Source organism: Protomyctophum parallelum, assembly GCF_964188405.1.
Source record: "Protomyctophum parallelum genome assembly, chromosome: 11".
Lineage (NCBI taxonomy): Eukaryota > Metazoa > Chordata > Actinopteri > Myctophiformes > Myctophidae > Protomyctophum > Protomyctophum parallelum.
In genome coordinates, this window is record NC_139707.1 from 48,387,105 (window position 1) to 48,406,598 (window position 19,494).

Consider the following 19,494-nt stretch of genomic DNA (forward strand, 5'->3'; position numbering starts at 1 on the left):
TCATTATTTTGACATACTACTAAACTGTAAACTCTTTATGAAAAACATGCTCTTGGTCACACTGTTAACCCATTCTGACCGGGCACCCATGTTGGTGTCAGCATCATGTTATGCTTTAGCTATTTAAAAATAGCAGATCTACAAGCTCATATCGCGCCACCGAGTGGCGCGATACGAGCTTGTAGGTCTGCTATTTTTGAAAAATCGAAGAGCGACTGACATTTTTAGAATCTGATCTCAGGTCAGAATGCGTTCATCAGACCAGTGTGTGTCCGGCGGAAACCTCGTATGAATCTGATCTCAGGTCAGAATGGGTTAAACTGTCAACAAAGGGAGAAGTCGTCCGGAAACGTCATTATTCCACAACACAGCGCAGATCACACGTTACACACATGCTCGGCGTGGACAATGTGCCCATTTTGTAACTGGGATGGAGAGAGAGCGCGCAGCACAGACGGAAACCACATGGACAATATTGACGTCACATTATACAAATTGCTTTCCAAGAAAAATAACTAAAAAGGTTTTTTTTTTTTTTGGCTTCTGTGATTTTCGGTAGCCTGTGGGTGTCGACATAATCATCTGACTGTCATGTTGTTCTAGGTTGTTCATTTTGGGGCCGGGAACGCCCTTTTGGTGTTAGCGTCATGTCATGCTTTAGCTATTGAAAAATAGCAGATCTACAAGCTTCGGTAGTGCGCTATGAGCTTGTAGGTCTGCTATTAAAAAAAAAAAAATCGAAGAACCACTGACATAGAAACATAGCTTTTTCAGAAAACCGTCATTTTCAAACAGACATTTTTAGAATCTGATCTCAGGTCAGAATATATTAAAATGTACATGGACAATATTGACGTCACATTATACAAATCGCTTTCCAAGAAAAATAACTAAAAGGTTTTTTTTATTTATTTGGCTTCTGTGATTTTCGGTAGCCTGTGGGTGTCGACATAATCATCATCTGACTGTCATGTTGTTCTAGGTTGTTCATTTTTTTTCATGCTTTAGCTATTGAAAAATAGCAGATCTACAAGCTCATAGCGTGCCACAGAGTGGCGCGCTATGAGCTTGTAGGTCTGCTATTTTAGAAAAATCGAAGAACCACTGACATTTTTCATGGCCAGTGAACTCAAACATGCGTACGCTACACTACGACACAAGGCCAGTGAACTCAAACATGCGTACGCTACGCTACGACACAAGGCCAGTGAACTCAAACATGCGTACGCTACGCTACGACACAAGGCCAGTGAACTCAAACATGCGTACGCTATGCTACGACACAAGGCCAGTGAACTCAAACATGCGTACGCTACGCTACGACACAAGGCCAGTGAACTCAAACATGCATACGCTACGCTACGACATGAGGCCAGTGAACTCAAACATGCGTACGCTATGCTACGCTACAAGGCCAGTGAACTCAAACATGCGTACGCTATGCTACGCTACAAGGCCAGTGAACTCAAACATGCGTACGCTACGCTACAACACGAGGCCAGTGAACTCAAACATGCGTACGCTACGCTACGACACGAGGCCAGTGAACTCAAACATGCGTACGCTACGCTACAACACGAGGCCAGTGAACTCAAACATGCGTACACTACGCTACGCTACGACACAAGGCCAGTGAACTCAAACATGCGTACACTACGACACGAGGCCAGTGAACTCAAACATGCGTACGCTATGCTACGACACAAGGCCAGTGAACTCAAACATGCGTACGCTACGCTACGACACAAGGCCAGTGAACTCAAACATGCGTACGCTATGCTACGACACAAGGCCAGTGAACTCAAACATGCGTACGCTATGCTACACTACGACACGAGGCCAGTGAACTCAAACATGCGTACGCTATGCTACACTACGACACGAGGCCAGTGACCTCAAACATGCGTACGCTATGCTACGACACAAGGCCAGTGAACTCAAACATGCGTACGCTACGCTACGCTACGCTACACTACGACACGAGGCCAGTGAACTCAAACATGCTACGCTACGACACGAGGCCAGTGAACTCAAACATGCGTACGCTACGCTACGACACGAGGCCAGTGAACTCAAACATGCGTACGCTACGCTACGACACGAGGCCAGTGAACTCAGACATGCATACGCTATGCTACGACACGAGGCCAGTGAACTCAAACATGCTACGCTACGCTACGACACGAGGCCAGTGAACTCAAACATGCGTACGCTACGCTACGACACGAGGCCAGTGAACTCAAACATGCGTACGCTACGCTACGACACAAGGCCAGTGAACTCAAACATGTGTACGCTACGCTACGACACAAGGCCAGTGAACTCAAACATGCGTACGCTACGCTACGACACAAGGCCAGTGAACTCAAACATGCGTACGCTATGCTACGCTACGACACGAGGCCAGTGAACTCAAACATGCGTACGCTATGCTACGCTACGACACAAGGCCAGTGAACTCAAACATGCGTACGCTACGCTACGACACAAGGCCAGTGAACTCAAACATGCGTACGCTATGCTACGACACAAGGCCAGTGAACTCAAACATGCTACGCTACGCTACGACACAAGGCCAGTGAACTCAAACATGCTACGCTACGACACGAGGCCAGTGAACTCAAACATGCGTACGCTACGCTACGACACGAGGCCAGTGAACTCAAACATGCGTACGCTACGCTACGACACGAGGCCAGTGAACTCAAACATGCGTACGCTATGCTACGACACGAGGCCAGTGAACTCAAACATGCGTACGCTACGCTACGCTACGACACGAGGCCAGTGAACTCAAACATGCGTACGCTACGACACGAGGCCAGTGAACTCAAACATGCGTACGCTACGACACGAGGCCAGTGAACTCAAACATGCGTACGCTACGCTACGACACGAGGCCAGTGAACTCAAACATGCGTACGCTACGCTACGACACGAGGCCAGTGAACTCAGACATGCGTACGCTACGCTACGACACGAGGCCAGTGAACTCAAACATGCGTACGCTACGCTACGACACGCGGCCAGTGAACTCAAACATGCTACGCTACGCTACGACACGAGGCCAGTGAACTCAAACATGCGTACGCTACGCTACGACACGCGGCCAGTGAACTCAAACATGCGTACGCTACGCTACGACACGAGGCCAGTGAACTCAAACATGCGTACGCTACGCTACGACACGAGGCCAGTGAACTCAAACATGCGTACGCTACGCTACGACACGAGGCCAGTGAACTCAAACATGCGTACGCTATGCTACGACACGAGGCCAGTGAACTCAAACATGCTACGCTACGCTACGACACGAGGCCAGTGAACTCAAACATGCGTACGCTACGCTACGCTACGCTACGACACGAGGCCAGTGAACTCAAACATGCGTACGCTACGCTACGACACGAGGCCAGTGAACTCAAACATGCGTACGCTACGCTACGACACGAGGCCAGTGAACTCAAACATGCGTACGCTACGCTACGACACAAGGCCAGTGAACTCAAACATGCGTACGCTATGCTACGACACGAGGCCAGTGAACTCAAACATGCGTACGCTACGCTACGCTACGACACAAGGCCAGTGAACTCAAACATGCGTACGCTACGCTACGACACAAGGCCAGTGAACTCAAACTTGCGTACGCTACGCTACGACACAAGGCCAGTGAACTCAAACATGCGTACGCTATGCTACGCTACGACACGAGGCCAGTGAACTCAAACATGCGTACGCTACGCTACGCTACGCTACGCTACGACACAAGGCCAGTGAACTCACGTCAGGGTAATAGTCGGCGGTGGGGACCAGGTGGTGGATGAGAGCCTCCAGCGAGCCGGACACCAGGTGGTTGTCGTGGTAATACAGGCCCGCGTAGCCCCCCCCCTCCTGCTCCTCAATGGGCTGGTTCTGGTGGTTCTGCTGCAGGTTCTTGTTGTAGACGCCGAGGCCCGACCCGAAGCTCTGGCTGGGAGTCTGAGGCATGGTGACCTACAGGGAGGGAGGGAGGAGAGAGAGGGAGGGAGGAGAGAGATTTTAAAACAGGTTTAAAACGTGTAAAATGGCGCAACACAGATGCAATCAAACCCATCCATCCATCCATCTTCAACCTTAACCCATTCTGACCTGAGATCAGATTCATACGAGGTTTCCACTGGACACACACTGGTCTGATTAAAACCCATTCTGACCCGAGATCAGATTCTAAAAAATGATACTGTATGTAGAATCTCCATAAAGTATGTTTGTCCATTGACTAACACAAAACAACATGTCAGCGAGTCAGTTTGTTTTAAGCATTATGTTATACTTAAGCTGTTGAAAAATAGCAGATCTACAAGCTCATAGACGCGCCACCGAGTGCCGCGCTACGAGACATAGGGTTTAACCCTGTGAGAACCACTGACATAGAAACATAGGGTTTAACCCTGTGAGAACCACTGACATAGAAACATAGGGTTTAACCCTGTGAGAACCACTGACATAGAAACATAGGGTTTAACCCTGTGAGAACCACTGACATAGAAACATAGGGTTTTAACCCTGTGAGAACCACTGACATAGAAACATAGGGTTTAAACCTGTGAGAACCACTGACATAGAAACATAGGGTTTTAACCCTGTGAGAACCACTGACATAGAAATATGAGGTTTAACCCTGTGAGAACCACTGACATAGAAACATGAGGTTTAACCCTGTGAGAACCACTGATATAGAAGCATAGGGTTTAACCCTGTGAGAACCACTGACATAGAAACATAGGGTTTTAACCCTGTGATAACCACTGACATAGAAACATAGGGTTTTAACCCTGTGAGAACCACTGACATAGAAACATAGGGTTTTAACCCTGTGAGAACCACTGCCATAGAAACATAGGGTTTAACCCTGTGAGAACCACTGACATAGAAACATAGGGTTTAACCCTGTGAGAACCACTGACACAGAAACATAGGTTTTAACCCTGTGAGAACCACTGACACAGAAACGTAGGGTTTTAACCTCTGCTTTATAGCAACAATTTTATTTTAATTAATTATTTAATTATTATTATTTTTTTCTGTTCTTTTTTCACCTAAACGTCATCAGTGATGTTCATTGCAATGCCATTTCAATGCCATTGGTCATGATATTTGCATATAAATACCCCCCACAGAGGCTGAAGTTCACACAAATAAAAAATGTCTGGACTTTTTAACAATTTTTAACCTATGACTTTTGACCTTTAACCCTAATAAAAGTAAGTAAAATAATTGTAATATATGTTTTTTTGTGATCATTAGAATGTCTAGAACATGTTTTATTCATTACTGTGAAAGATATCCCCCAAATGTAAATTATTAATTTATTATATTATTATATAATTATTATATAATGTGCATAAAATGTTCATCAAACTACTTTTTATTTATTTATTCTTACATATTTTTTTAACCTAATTCCTAGTAGTACAAAGTAGTAGTAGTAGTAAGGTTAAAATCTATGTTTTGCAAGTAGAAATTAATTCTGCAAAATGGCTCAGTGGACAAAACTCTCTCTTTTCCTACATGTCAAAGTTCCACGTCTGTCTGTCTGTCTGTCTGTCTGTCTGTCTGTCTGTCTGTCTGTCTGTCTGTCTGTCTGTCTGTCTGTCTGTCTGTCTGTCTGTCTGTCTGTCTGTCTGTCTGTCTGTCTGTCTGTCTGTCTGTCTGTCTGTCTGTCTGTTCCTCATGTCAAAGTGCCATGTCCGTCCGTCCGGCATCATGTTATCATGTCATGCTTTAGCTATTGAAAAACAGCAGATCTACAAGCTCATAGCGCGCCACCGAGTGGCGCGATACGAGCTTGTAAATCTGCTATTTTTGAAAAATTGAAGAACGACTGACATTTTTAGAATCTGATCTCAGGTCAGAATGGGTTCATCAGACCAGTGTGTGTCCAGTGGAAACCTCGTATGAATCTGATCTCAGGTCAGAACAGGTTAATCTGAAGTGTTTGCGCGGGAGATGCGCGTCATTGTCTATTGTGCGTCGCTCCAGAGGCGTGTGATGGCTTTGTGTGCTCGTCAGCGGGTTTTTGGGGGCGTGGGAGGGGGGAGGGGGAGGGGGGAGGGAGGGGTTTGGTTTCCGTCGGTGGTCTGACTCAGTAAGTTTAGTTAAGGCTTATACGGAGCACAACATTGTTCACCAGCAGTGCATTCTGGGTATCCCCCCCCCCCCCCCCCCTCCCCCTCCTACTTTACAGCTGTTTGACCACAAAAGCCGAGATGGCACACAGACATCATCATCATCATTCATCATAAGCTCAAAGTTAAACAAATCCAGAATAGCCCCCGGGGGAACATTTCCTCCTCAGACACAAACACAGACACTGTGTTTGTTTGGGAAATGGTTTTTGGGTCACAGTCAGTGAGAACCGCCCTTCCCTTCCCTTCCCTTCCCTTCCCTTCCCTTCCTGACCTGACCTGACCGACCGGCACCAGAATTCCTCCTCCATGTCCCATTTCAAGATGGGAGAGTCTTATTATCACGACGAGACTCGAGGGTTCTGTTAAAGGGACACTTCACCCTTTTTGCAAAAAAAATATATGTTAATGACGTTTTAGAAGCTTTAGAACACTTTCCTGGAGATCTTTATGTGTGTAATATGTGGTTTTAGATATTTTTGATTGTAGCAGTGAGCCCGGTTGTCTCTGATGTCATGGACACTGGGCTCACTTCCTTCCTGGACTACATGTTGTCTCAGTAAGACAGCTCTCCCCCTATCCACAAGGCACCAAAGAATTATGGGAATTGTAGTCCAGGAAGGTAGTGAGACCAGTGAGACAACAGGCTCACTGCTACAAAATAACTAAAACCACATATTACACACATAAATACCCCCAGGAAAGTGATCTAAAGCTTCTAAACGTCATTAACATATATTTTTTGGCAAAAAGGGTGAAGTGTCCCTTTAACAATGATGTCCACTCACTCACACGCCTCTGAAACGGGCCTAGTAAACCTATATAACCATGTGACTAGAAAAGCCAGTTCGGGTGTTTTGGTGGCACCTAAACAGAGAACAAATATTCTTAAATCTTCTATTATCTATAGAGCAGTAACAGGTTGGAATGCACCAGTGTTGTTTTTGGCAGCAAATTTCTATTTTAGTTTTAGTCATAGTGTCTCCTGAATAGTTTTCACTTAGTCTTAGGGCGCTTTCACACCCAAAGTTCGTTTAGAAGGTCCGGATCAAGGACCAAGGATTTTGGTCCGTTTGGTGTTCACACTGGACTTTGTAAAGCGTACCAAATATGTAAACAAATGACACGTGGACATGTTGAGCGAACCAAATGGTGAGGGAAAAAAGAACATGAGGGGAAATCACTGTCTACAATTTTTGGGGCAACCTTCAGTCACACAGAGAGAGAAGAGAACAGTCACATTTTAGTCACCTGGAATGTATTAGTGTTAGTCTAGTTTTAGTCGACTAAATGTCATAAGATTTTAGTCGACTAAATATACAGGTGATTTAGTCGACTAAAATGTATTTTTGCGGGCCTTGTTGCCGTCATAATGACTTATTTTACACTTGCTGAAAATAGCAGATCTACAAGCTCACAACGCGTCGCACTGCGACGCGTTGTGAGCTTGCAACCAAGTGTAAAATGACTTATACTGGATCTCTTGTCCACTAGTCCCTTCCTAACATTTTAATCTAGTTTTTATTTGTTGACGAAATTGTCAGTATATTTAGTCTTAGTTTTAGTCACCATGGCATATAGTTTTAATTTAGTTTCCATTTAGTTTTCGTCAGTGGAAAAGGTAGTCGACGAAAACAACACTGGAATGCACTACCGAAGCTCTGGCTGGGAGTCTGAGGCATGGTGTCCTACAGGGGAGAGATTTTAAAACATTTGTTTGTTAAAAACTCTCTCTATCTATCTCTATCTCTCTCATTAGCAGGCAACAGTGCAGCACTAACACTATCTCTCTCTCTCTGTTTCTGGCACAACAGCGCCCCTACTGGTATACGGTAGTCATAGTCATATACTGGTGCTCATGAACCAACGCATACACATAGGCACACACACACACAGGTGAACACGGACATTGCTGTTCCTTGGAGTGGTGGCACCACTCAAAAACAAACGACATATGTTGTTCAAGGACTTCAACTAATAATAAGTGGTTAAATCTCTGTAATTTGCTCACAGAAACCCTCCCAGTGTTTCTGTATTATGTAAACTTGTAACGGCAACGTTTCATTCCATTATATATATAAATAGTTCCTGTTATGGTTGTGTGAGTGAGTGAGTGGGCAACAGGCCCGCTCTCCTCTGGGGGATGGGATGAATATGTTACTCATTCCGACCCACGGTCCGGAACAGTCCGCTCACATTGCGCCCACACACACACACACACACACACACACACTCACACCCCCGTGCCATGTGTTCCTATACCACCCAAACGCATGATCAGCTCTCTGTGTGTGTGCGCGCGCTGCGTGTGTGTGTGTGTTGCGTGCTCCTGTGTGTGCGTGTGCTTGTGTGTGTGTGTGTGTGTGTGCGTGCCAAAATGTGAAGAAGGGGAGCAGAGAGAGAGAGAGAGAGAGAGAGAGAGAGAGAGACAGACATAACAGACAGAGAGAAAGAGAGAGTAGGTGTGTGTGTGTGTTTGTGCAGGCCTGTGGGCAGTTTGGGCACTCAACGTGATTGCACAGTTACTTTGTGTAGGCTTATAAAAGTCCCTTCACAGAGACATGAATCATGGTGTGTGCGTGTGTGTGTGTGTGTGTGTGTGCGTGCGTGCGACTACATGTATGGCCACATTTCCACACACACACACACACACAGAAATAGACATTGTTGTGGACAATGTTTCCTTGACTTTACTAAAGAGCGACTTTGTTTTATGGGTTAACCCATTTTGGTGTTTTAAACATCACGTTATGCTTTAGCTATTGAAAAATAGCAGATCTACAAGCATCAAGCATACAAGCGAGCTTGTAGGTCCGCTATTTTTGAGAAATCGTGAAAATGTGCCTAAAAATCTTTGAATATATATATTGTCACAGACTGAACATTTTAACTCAATTCTTTGCTTCTGCAGGGTTGGGGTCACTGGAACAACATATTTTCAGATGGGGGGGGGGGCGGAGGCATATTACATATAATTTGTGGGGGTCCTTGACATGAAATATTGAGCACCACTGATACAGAAACATGAAGATTTTTTTTTTTTTTTATTTCGACGTCAGGCCAAAATGGGTTAAACTAAGAGATCTCTAGTCTGGGCTCACATTAGGAACGATGCAAGTGGGTGGCGGTTGGTCGGGGGTGTAGAAGAGGTTATAGGGTTGGAGTTATGCCCGGTATGCGCCGTAAATACATCAGATCTACAATGTCACAATTGGTTATAGCGCCATGATGAGCTTGCAGATCAGCTATTTCCGGTGCTATATGTTTAGGGGGTTGGGAGTTGTGCCCGATTTAGACGTGGCACGGCGCGCATTGTGAGCTTGTAGATCTGCTATTTTTTGAAAAATCGAAGAACGACTGACATTTTTTTTAAATCTGATCTCAGGTCAGAATGGGTTTAAATCAGACCAGTGTGTGTCCCAGTGGAAACCTCGTATGAATCTGATCTCAGGTCAGAATGGGTTTAATCAGACCAGTGTGTGTGTCCAGTGCGGAAACCTCGTATGAATCTGATCTCAGGTCAGAATGGGCTATAAGACAACATGGTCCATATCGCGATATTATTACACGACCTCCAAATATGAGGCGATGTCTATGGTCTCACATCATGATATCGGTTATACTGCCCTAGTGAGAAGCACCAGGCAGTCAGAAAGAACGAACGTGCACACTGCACAGTCGGGGACACACACGCGCGTCTCTCTCACACACACACACACACACACACACACACACACACACACACACACACACACACACACACACACACACACACACACACACACACACACGCACACAATGAATCTCCCCGGCTGGCACATTGGCTCTAATGCCCATCACACTTAAGCCGTGTATATATATATATCCCATCTTGGGCGGTGTTATTAGCATTATGTTATGCTTTAAGCTCTTCAAAAATAGCAGATCTACAAGCTCGTAGCGCGCCACCGAGTGGCGCGCTATGAGCTTGTAGGTCTGCTATTTTTGAAAAATCTAAGAACGACTGACATAGTAAACATAGCTTTTTCAGAAAACTGTCAGGATGTAGAAGACATTTTTAGAATCTGATCTCAGGTCAGAATATATATATATATATATATATATATATATATATATATATGGACCTCACAATGGGGCCCTTTCTTTCAGGGTTGGGGGCGGGGGTGCTGGACACCTCTGTCTTTCAGCCTGGTCAGCTGCAGTGCTGCCAAGGGACGGATAGCAGAGTGGGACAGACAGACAGTCACACACACACACACACACACACACAGTCACACAGTCACACACACACACCATCGCCATTATCCTGCCAGACGACCGTGGCCATTTCCATAAGAATGGCGAGCGTGTGGAGTAGGAGTCAGTCAGTCAGTGCACGCAGCCTGGGCTGTGCATCTGTTGCACCATGTGGGTCCCCCTCGCTCGTGAGGGGGACCCACATGAATCTCCCTGCTCTGTGGGGGGGGACCCCCCAAGAATCTCCCTGCTCTGTGGGGACCCCCCCCCCCCATGAATCTCCCTGCTCTGTGGGGGGACCCCCCCATGAATCTCCCTGCTCTCTCCTTCACGAGGGAGAGAGCAGGGAGATTGTAGATGTAGATGGCCCCTGTGGTCTGCACACTTGTCACACCCCGCCACGGAGGTCACAACAAGTGTGCATAAAACACCTTCACGCGGCATCAATGCAACCTCACGGTGCCAAGACGTTCTACCATGGGGAGGGGGGGCAGGGGGGAATAATATGTGCTTTGCTTCTGAAGTGAAAATAGCCGATCTACAAGCTCACCAGCTTCTAATCTAGATTGTCTGTTTGTTTTGTTTTTATTGAGGGTATGCGCGTGCATAAAGTGAACGGCAGATTGAGTGTCAAATCAAGTGAGTGACAATTTAATGAATTTAATGTTGTCTAGAGTAATTTCATGCAATCAGACAGGACTTTTTCTGCGTGGATGTACGGGGCCGTCGAGGCCAGACAGTCGTTTTTCTACCACTCAGTATAGGCGTTCCCGCATAGCTTCCGGGTATGATGATGATGATGGTGATGTCACGCACATAACCTCTATAAACAAGACATAAAATAGAGCTTTAATTATAACCTGTGTTTAAACCGCTTCTCATCTCGGTGGGGGACCATATTAAATCAATTACCCCCAAAGAGAAACCTGAATGTACCGAGATCTGTCTCTCTCTACAACCGGGACACTCGGTACAAGTAACACATGTATGTCCACTGTGCCCCCCCCCCCACCCCCCACTGTCCCGTCCCCCCCCCACCCCCCCCCCTCGCTACGATGGGACAGATCAGAGAGGGCCAGACATGGTGCTGTCAGCTGTGAGCGCGCTCCGCTGCACGGTCAATATAATGCTAATTAGTGGGCCGGTTTTGGTAACACACCTCCAAACCCCTCCCCCCTCCGGAACACCCCCAACCCCCCCCCCCCCCCCCCCCCCCCCCTCCGGAACCCCCCCCTATATGTCCTTGCAGCTGCGTACGAGGCCTGCCAGGCAGTATATAGACATAGATCGTATAAAAGTGTTAAAACGGGGGAATGGTTACAGACAGGGGGGGACATGGGGAGGAGGGGGAGGCCTATTTGGCTTCCAGGTGTCCCGGTGGGACAGTTAGTGAGGACTGAGGGGTGTGGGGGGGAGGGGGGTAGGGGGGGGGGGGGGTAGGAGCACATGTCATGTCGGTCCTCATCGCACCGAGACAACCAAAACAAACTTTAGCACTCTGCTGTTGGTTTTTAGGCTGGCTGGCTGTCGGCCCACCCGGCCGGGTGGTGACTAACTGGAGTGTAAACAAACAAAAAAAGCTATGTTTCTATGTCAGTCGTTCTTCGATAAAAATAAAAAAATAGCAGACCTACAAGCTCGTAGCGCGCCACCGAGTGGCGCGCTACGAGCTTGTAGGTCTGCTATTTTAAAGCATAACATAATGCAATTGGAATGTAAACAAACAAAGACAGAGCGAACACCGCCGCCACCACTCCGTCCGTCTGTCTGTCTGTCTGTCTGTCTGTCTGTCCGGCCGTCCGTCCGTCCCACTCCCCTACAAACAACCACCGATTTTTGGGGGTTTGTGTGTGGTGCATGGTTTTATAAGCCATTCTGACCTGAGATCAGATTATTTAAAAAAAAAAAAGGTCTTCTACATCCCGACAGTTTTCTGAAAAAGCTATGTTTCTATGTCAGTCATTATAACGACTGACATAGAAAGCACCCTAAACCTAACCTTAACCCATGTCTAACCAATGACTAGTCTAAACTAAGAATGCACCCTAAACCTAACCTTAACCCATGTCTAACCAATGACTAGTCTAAACTAAGAATGCACCCTAAACCTAACCTTAACCCATGTCTAACCAATGACTAGTCTAAACTAAGAATGCACCCTAAACCTAACCTTAAATCACGTCTAACCAACGACTAGTCTAAACTAAGAATGCACCCTAAACCTAACCTTAACCCATGTCTAACCAATGACTATAGTCTAAACTAAGTATGCACACCTAAACCTAAGCTTAACCCACGTCTAACCAACGACTAGTCTAAACTAAGTATGCACCCTAAACCTAACCTTAACCCATGTCTAACCAATGACTAGTCTAAACCTAACCTTAACCCATGTCTAACCAATGACTATAGTCTAAACTAAGTATGCATCCTAAAACTAACCTTAACCCATGTCTAAACAATGACTAGTCTAAACTAAGTATGCACCCCAACCTCCCACGGGGCAGCACACCTAAACCCATGTTTAACCAACGACTAGTCCAAACTAAGAATGCACCCTAACCCACAGACAGCATCACATGGTGAGCTGTGTTCCTCAGATGACTGCCTGTGTGCGTTCGAGACGTTTACGTAAGGTCGTCTTGTGCTCTGAGTCTCATGGCAGGGACTTTCACTGTGTGTCAACATCCCAGGAGAGGGTCGGTCTCTCTCTCTCTCTCTCTCTTTTTTCAAATGCTCAAGGAGTTTGTCTTTTTTTAATGTCAAAGAACGTTAGATCAAAGGGAACGTTTTGATCACGGCTGAAGGGACAGCATATTTACAAGGGAAATATACATACAGACATCATACAGATATGAATGACAGCCCCATAGATCCACACAGTAAAGTCCTATCTGATTGACAGCCCCATACATCCACACAGAAAGGTCCTATATCTGATTGACAGCCCCATACATCCACACAGTAAAGTCCTATCTGATTGACAGCCCATACATCCAAACATAAGAGTCCTATCTGATTGACAGCCCCCAAACATCCACACAGAAAACGACGCTAAGCGACATTAAAGTCACTTTGCCACTCTATGTCCCCATTCTCTTCACGCATAACGCATAACCCTCCATTATCAACACCTTTGTTCCCCTACAATCACCTCCCTTTGGGTCTGACTGGAGCCATTATATCTTCCCTCCCTTTGCTTCTGGGGGGGTCCCCAGGAACAAGATATTAACAGATGGGGGGTCCCTGGAACAACATATTTACAGATGGGGGGTCCCAGGAACAAGATATTAACAGATGGGGGGTCCCAGGAACAAGATATTAACAGATGGGGGGGGGGTCGGCGGCCAATTACATATAATTCTGGGGGTCCTTGACATGAAACAGTTAGAGAACCACTGACACAGAAAACATGGGTTTTTTTTTCTCGAAAACAGTCAGGATTTAGAAGAAGGCATTTGTAGAATCGTCCTCAGGGTTACAATTTACAATTTAGGCATTTAGGTTAGGGTTAGGGTTAACCCTTAGGCTCTTAATCCAGAGCGACTTACATTAAGCAAGAACAAAAAAGCATGGGAATACATCACATAAAAAGCATTTATCATGAAACATGCGTAAGCCAAGAAAGTAACAGTGGAATATCTATATAATGAAACTATACATATATACTATACTATGCTATGCATATGTACTATGACGTGCTATGACTATACATACAATGCAATTATAGTGCCGTCTACATAACATGCTATAAGTCTGTATCAAATGCTATCTGAGTCTACAGAAATGCTATCTAAGGGGGTATAGGGTAAGTGCTATGGGCCATGATGGAGTCTGAAAAGGTGGGTTTTCAGACTACGGCGGAAGATTGGGGAGTGATGCTGCAGTTCTGACTGCGATGGGAAGTGCATTCCATATAGTTTTGGAGCCAGAAGGGAGAAGAGTTTGGGACGTGTGGAGCGTTGTTGTCCCGGCGTTTTTAGTGAGGGTACTTCCAGAGGGTTACGGTTATATTGAGTTTCTCGCTCCCAAAATGGTCTGCTATTTTTGAAAAATCAAAGAACGACTGACATTTTTTTAATCTGATCTCAGGTCAGAATGGGTTAATCAGACCAGTGTGTGTCCAGTGGAAACCTCGTATGAATCTGATCTCAGATCAGAATGGGTTAACAAACCGCTCGTGATAAAAACAGCCCAACTGTAGCCAGCCGTAGAGGGGGAGCATTTCCCAAGGTCTTCTACCACACACACACACACACACACACACACACACACAGGGACTAGATGGCAGCTTTTAGTGCATCTAAATCAACACACACACACAGTTACACACACACACACACACACAGTCACACACACACACACACACACACACACACACACACACACACACACACACACAGTCACACACACCCTCCACCTGACTCATCCATGACCAGGAGGAAATGAGGTTGAGAGATAGAGCTAACTGCTCACGTCACGCCTCCTCTGAAGCATGCAGTACTGTACTGTACTGTACTGTACTGTACTGTACTGTACTGTACTGTACTGTACTGTACTGTACTGTACTGTACTGTACTGTACTGTACCAGTGTTGTTTTCGTCGACTAAAACTAAGACGAAAAATGTTCGTCGACTACCTTTTCAACCGAAGAAAACTAAATGGAAACTAAATTAAAACCAAGCGTCACGCTGCGACGCGTTGTGAGCTTGTAGATCGGCTATTTTCAGCAAGTGTAAAATAAGTTATTATGACGGCAACAAGGCCCGCCAAAAACACATTTTAGTCGACTAAATCACCTGTAGATTTAGTCGACTAAAATCTCATGACATTTAGTCGACTAAAACTAGACTAACACTATAAGACATTCCAGGTGACTAAAATGTGACTAAGTTTAAGTGAAAGCTATTCAGGAGACTATGACTAAAACTAAAATAGAAATTTGCTGCCAAAAACAACACTGTACTGTACTGTACTGTACTGTACTGTACTGTACTGTACTGTACTGTACTGTACTGTACTGTACTGTACTGTACTGATGGTTGTGTGCTGACGCTGTGGGAACGCAGGGATCAACCCGGGCAGAACCGGCCCACAGTGCGAGCGGCATAAATAGTAATTTAGGGAAGCTGGGAGTCAGACAGTGTGGTCAAACAGTACAGTTATGTGCTGGAGACCGTCTGACTCTCTGGCCACGATACAGTACAGATACAGTATAGATACAGTATAGGCTGCAGCAGGAACAGCTAAAGGCCCTGCACCATTTTTCCACTGACGAAAACAAAATGGAAACTAAATGAAAACTAAGCTACGACGACTAAAACTAAGACTAAACATACTGACGATTCCGTCAACAAAAAAAAACTAGACTACAATGTCAGGAAGGGACTAGTGGACAAGAGATGCAGTATAAGTCATTTTACACTTTGGTTGCATGCTGAAAATAGCTGATCTACAAGCTCAGCTTGTAGATCAGCTATTTTCAGCAAGTGTAAAATAAGTCATTATGACGGCAACAAGGCCCGCCAAAATACATTTTAGTCGAACTAAAACTAGACTAACACCAAGACATTCCAGGTGACTAAAATGTGACTAAAACTAAAATGACGTTTCAGTCCAAAGACTATGACTAAAACTAAAATAGAAATTTGCTGCCAAAAAAAACACTGCTCTGGCCATGATACAGCATACTGAGTATAGGCTGAATGCATGAACAGCTAAAGCCTGCACCATTTAACCCTTTATATTATATCTATATATATAGTAAGTTGACCCGGAGGGGCCCAGGGGTCTGTGCACTAAGCCCCCCCTCCCTCCATCTGTACACAGAGGTAGAAACCTGCACCAAAGGGCCCATTTGGAACTCCCTCAAGGGCCAATAAGGGCCAATAACCAAGGGACACTCTGAGGGTTCCTGCATGGAGCCCACTTTGAGAATACACAGCTAATGAATTGCATTTTTATAGCGCTTTTTCCAAGTGCTCAACGCGCTTTACAATCTGGTTCATTCATTCATACATTGGGAGGTGAATCTTTACAACGGTTCATTGATTCATACATTGGGAGGTGAAGGTTCATTCATTCATACATTGGGAGGTGAAGGTTCATTCATTCATACATTGGGAGGTGAAGGTTCATTCATTCATACGTTGGGAGGTGAAGGTTCATTCATTCATACGTTGGGAGGTGAAGGTTCATTCATTCATACATTGGGAGGTGAAGGTTAATTCATTCATACATTGGGAGGTGAAGGTTCATTCATTCATACGTTGGGAGGTGAAGGTTCATTCATTCATACATTGGGCGGTGAAGGTTCATTCATTCATACGTTGGGAGGTGAAGGTTCATTCATTCATACGTTGGGCGGTGAAGGTTCATTCATTCATACGTTGGGAGGTGAAGGTTCATTCATTCATACGTTGGGAGGTGAAGGTTCATTCATTCATACATTGGGAGGTGAAGGTTCATTCATTCATACATTGGGAGGTGAAGGTTCATTCATTCATACATTGGGAGGTGAAGGTTCATTCATTCATACATTGGGAGGTGAAGCGGTGAACAGTCGACGCCAGCGTCCTCACTTCCCACATTCACACACCGACGGTGGCGAGCTCACACCGACCGACTCAGTGTCTTGCCCAAGGACACTTCCACATGTGGACAGGAGAAGGAGCCGGGATTCGAACCGCCGACCCAGGGAACGACTAGCTCTGGTCCATAGCCTTCTACTGCTTCCATTCTGCCCTGCAGTAAGGCTATGGGACTATCAGTATTAAATCTCAAATCGAAATCAGACCAGCCTCTCCTCTTTTGTGGAAATCTCACGAACGTTTGACCTACTCACCAATACAAAGACGGGTTGTGTCAATAGAAAGACTACTTTCCTTAGTGGACGCACTCTGACCCCCCCCCCCCCCCCCCACCACACGTATAAACGGTACTTTCTGGCCAGAAAGGGATTTTTTTTCCACCGGAGGAAAAATATTCTCTATGAGGCAGTTCTCTACTGGCAATATCGGTAGATCATTGGACGACCCGCTCTGCATTAAACAGCTTTGATCCACACGCCCACAACAGAGCAACATGTTGCGAGCTTGTATAGATCTGCTATTATTGGTGAATCTCCGTGAATATTGGAAGCCAGGGTCCATGTGGTTAAACTCTACTTGTGATTCTTATATCTCCAGACAGTGTCGACCCACGGGACACTGGAACATCAACAAACAGCCTAGATAAGATGCGTATACGAGAGCGGAGGCTCTCTAACCGACCACAGCGTGTCCAGAACAGACCAGCGTACCGCATCCTGGAATGATGTACACGCAGCCGACCGTAAATCACCCTTCAGTATTACAGTATACCATAACAGAACATACCACCATAGCGTTCCTTTATCACTAGCATGCAAGGCCAGTGTGATCACAACACACACACACACACACACACACACACACAACCAGCAGCCATGCCTTCTTCACCACTACCCAAACAACATTGCGCACGCACACACACACACACACACACACACACACACGCACACACACACACACGCGCACACACACAGTCACACACACACACACACACACACACACAAAGCACCAACGGAAAAGCCCTCACTCCCTCTGTACTTAAATGGCCTCAGCCTTCCAAGATAAGATAGCATGGTTTAAATGAGGGATTCTCAACCTTTTCTCATTTCATAGAGAAATGTTTGATATGCATGATTTAGGCTAAGGACCCCCATCTGATACCATGGGGCCCTAAGGACCCCCATCTGATACCATGGGGCCAAATCCTCTGCTAATTGAAACTCTCGGTGTGCACATTTTAGTGTAGGCAGAGTTACAGACTCCAAAAGGGAGGGCCCACTCCACTCTTGGGGCCCCTGGCTGGTGGCCCCTGGCTGGTGGCCCCTGCATGGCTGGCCGGTGGTCCCCGGACCAGTCAGACATTGAGTTCCAGTGATATATAGATTAATGTGAGGATACGGTGTCATAATACGGGACCCTCACATAGCACTCTAAAGCAAAGCAGACCCCATTGTTTGCGCCCCCCCGGGTCGAGCTACTGTGACAATATTGGCCTTTTCTCCGATAGGACTGAATGCAAAGAGATCTCTCTCTCTCTCTCTCTCTCTCTCTCTCTCTCTCTCTCTCTCATTCTCTCTCTCTCTCTCTCTCTCTCTCTCTCTCCATGGAACCAAAGCTCCTATAAAAATGCCACTACTCCTCTGACAGAATGGCACTAATTCACGGATTAGCTAATAAACGGATTCGACTTGTCAGCACAGTGTGTGTGTGTGTGTGTGGGGGGGGGGGGGGGGGGGGAGGGCTCACAGCCAGCCTGAGCCAGCCGGGGGGGGGGGGGAGGGGGGGGCTACAGTGGTCTGCTCGTTGTAGTAGAAAGAAAGAAAGAATGGATATCTGCGGGATTAGTGTTTTTAGCTGATCCTTCACTTGTCTTTGTAACTAAAAGGCCGGGCAGGGGAATCCTCTTAATAAAGATATACTAGGTTATAAATAGCTTCTATCTACAAGAGGGCGCTGTTTCTCCTTCATTTACCGATGGGTTCTCAGATTGATGGATAAAATTTTTAAAAAAAGCCAACATATAGCGTCTTGGAATAACATGCCAGCTCCCACCGAAAATTATGCCATCATTTCAATTATATATAACAACGTTGGCCATCATTATTGCATTCCACTGTACGCAAAACAGATAGATTGAAGATTCCCTTCCTCTGATCCATAGCCCTAATGCCATGAAGGGCATTAGGGCTATGGAACAGAGCTTGGGGGGGGGGGGTTGGAGGGAGGGAGTCACACCGTGGTAAAAGTGGTATAAAAGCTGCAAGGTGCGCCCTTAAAACACAGGCGTTAATTCTTATCTGAGCCTGCATTGATTTGATCCAGAACATTTCTCAAATTTCAATCAATGGAGTTTGATTCATTGATTGATTGGAGTATTGCATTAACAGATCGGAAGAATTACAGTATAGGCTACATTTCAAGCACAACTCGATACAAAGACTGTTAACTGTAGCGCTGAAGCGCATTAGGCTACACTTGTTTGTAAACAAGAGTCGCT

General features: G+C 45.8%; 1 protein-coding gene across 1 annotated transcript in view; it reads right to left on the bottom strand.

The window, feature by feature from the left end:
* Nucleotides 1–19,494, bottom strand: part of LOC310867055 (ras-GEF domain-containing family member 1B-like) — a 123,506-nt gene that overhangs the window by 54,490 nt on the left and 49,522 nt on the right. The window contains exon 2 of the mRNA XM_083776848.1: nucleotides 3,787–3,996. Coding sequence (XP_083632974.1) covers nucleotides 3,787–3,990 — 204 coding nt within the window. The 5' untranslated portion in view covers nucleotides 3,991–3,996. The remainder of the gene's footprint in view (nucleotides 1–3,786; nucleotides 3,997–19,494) is intronic.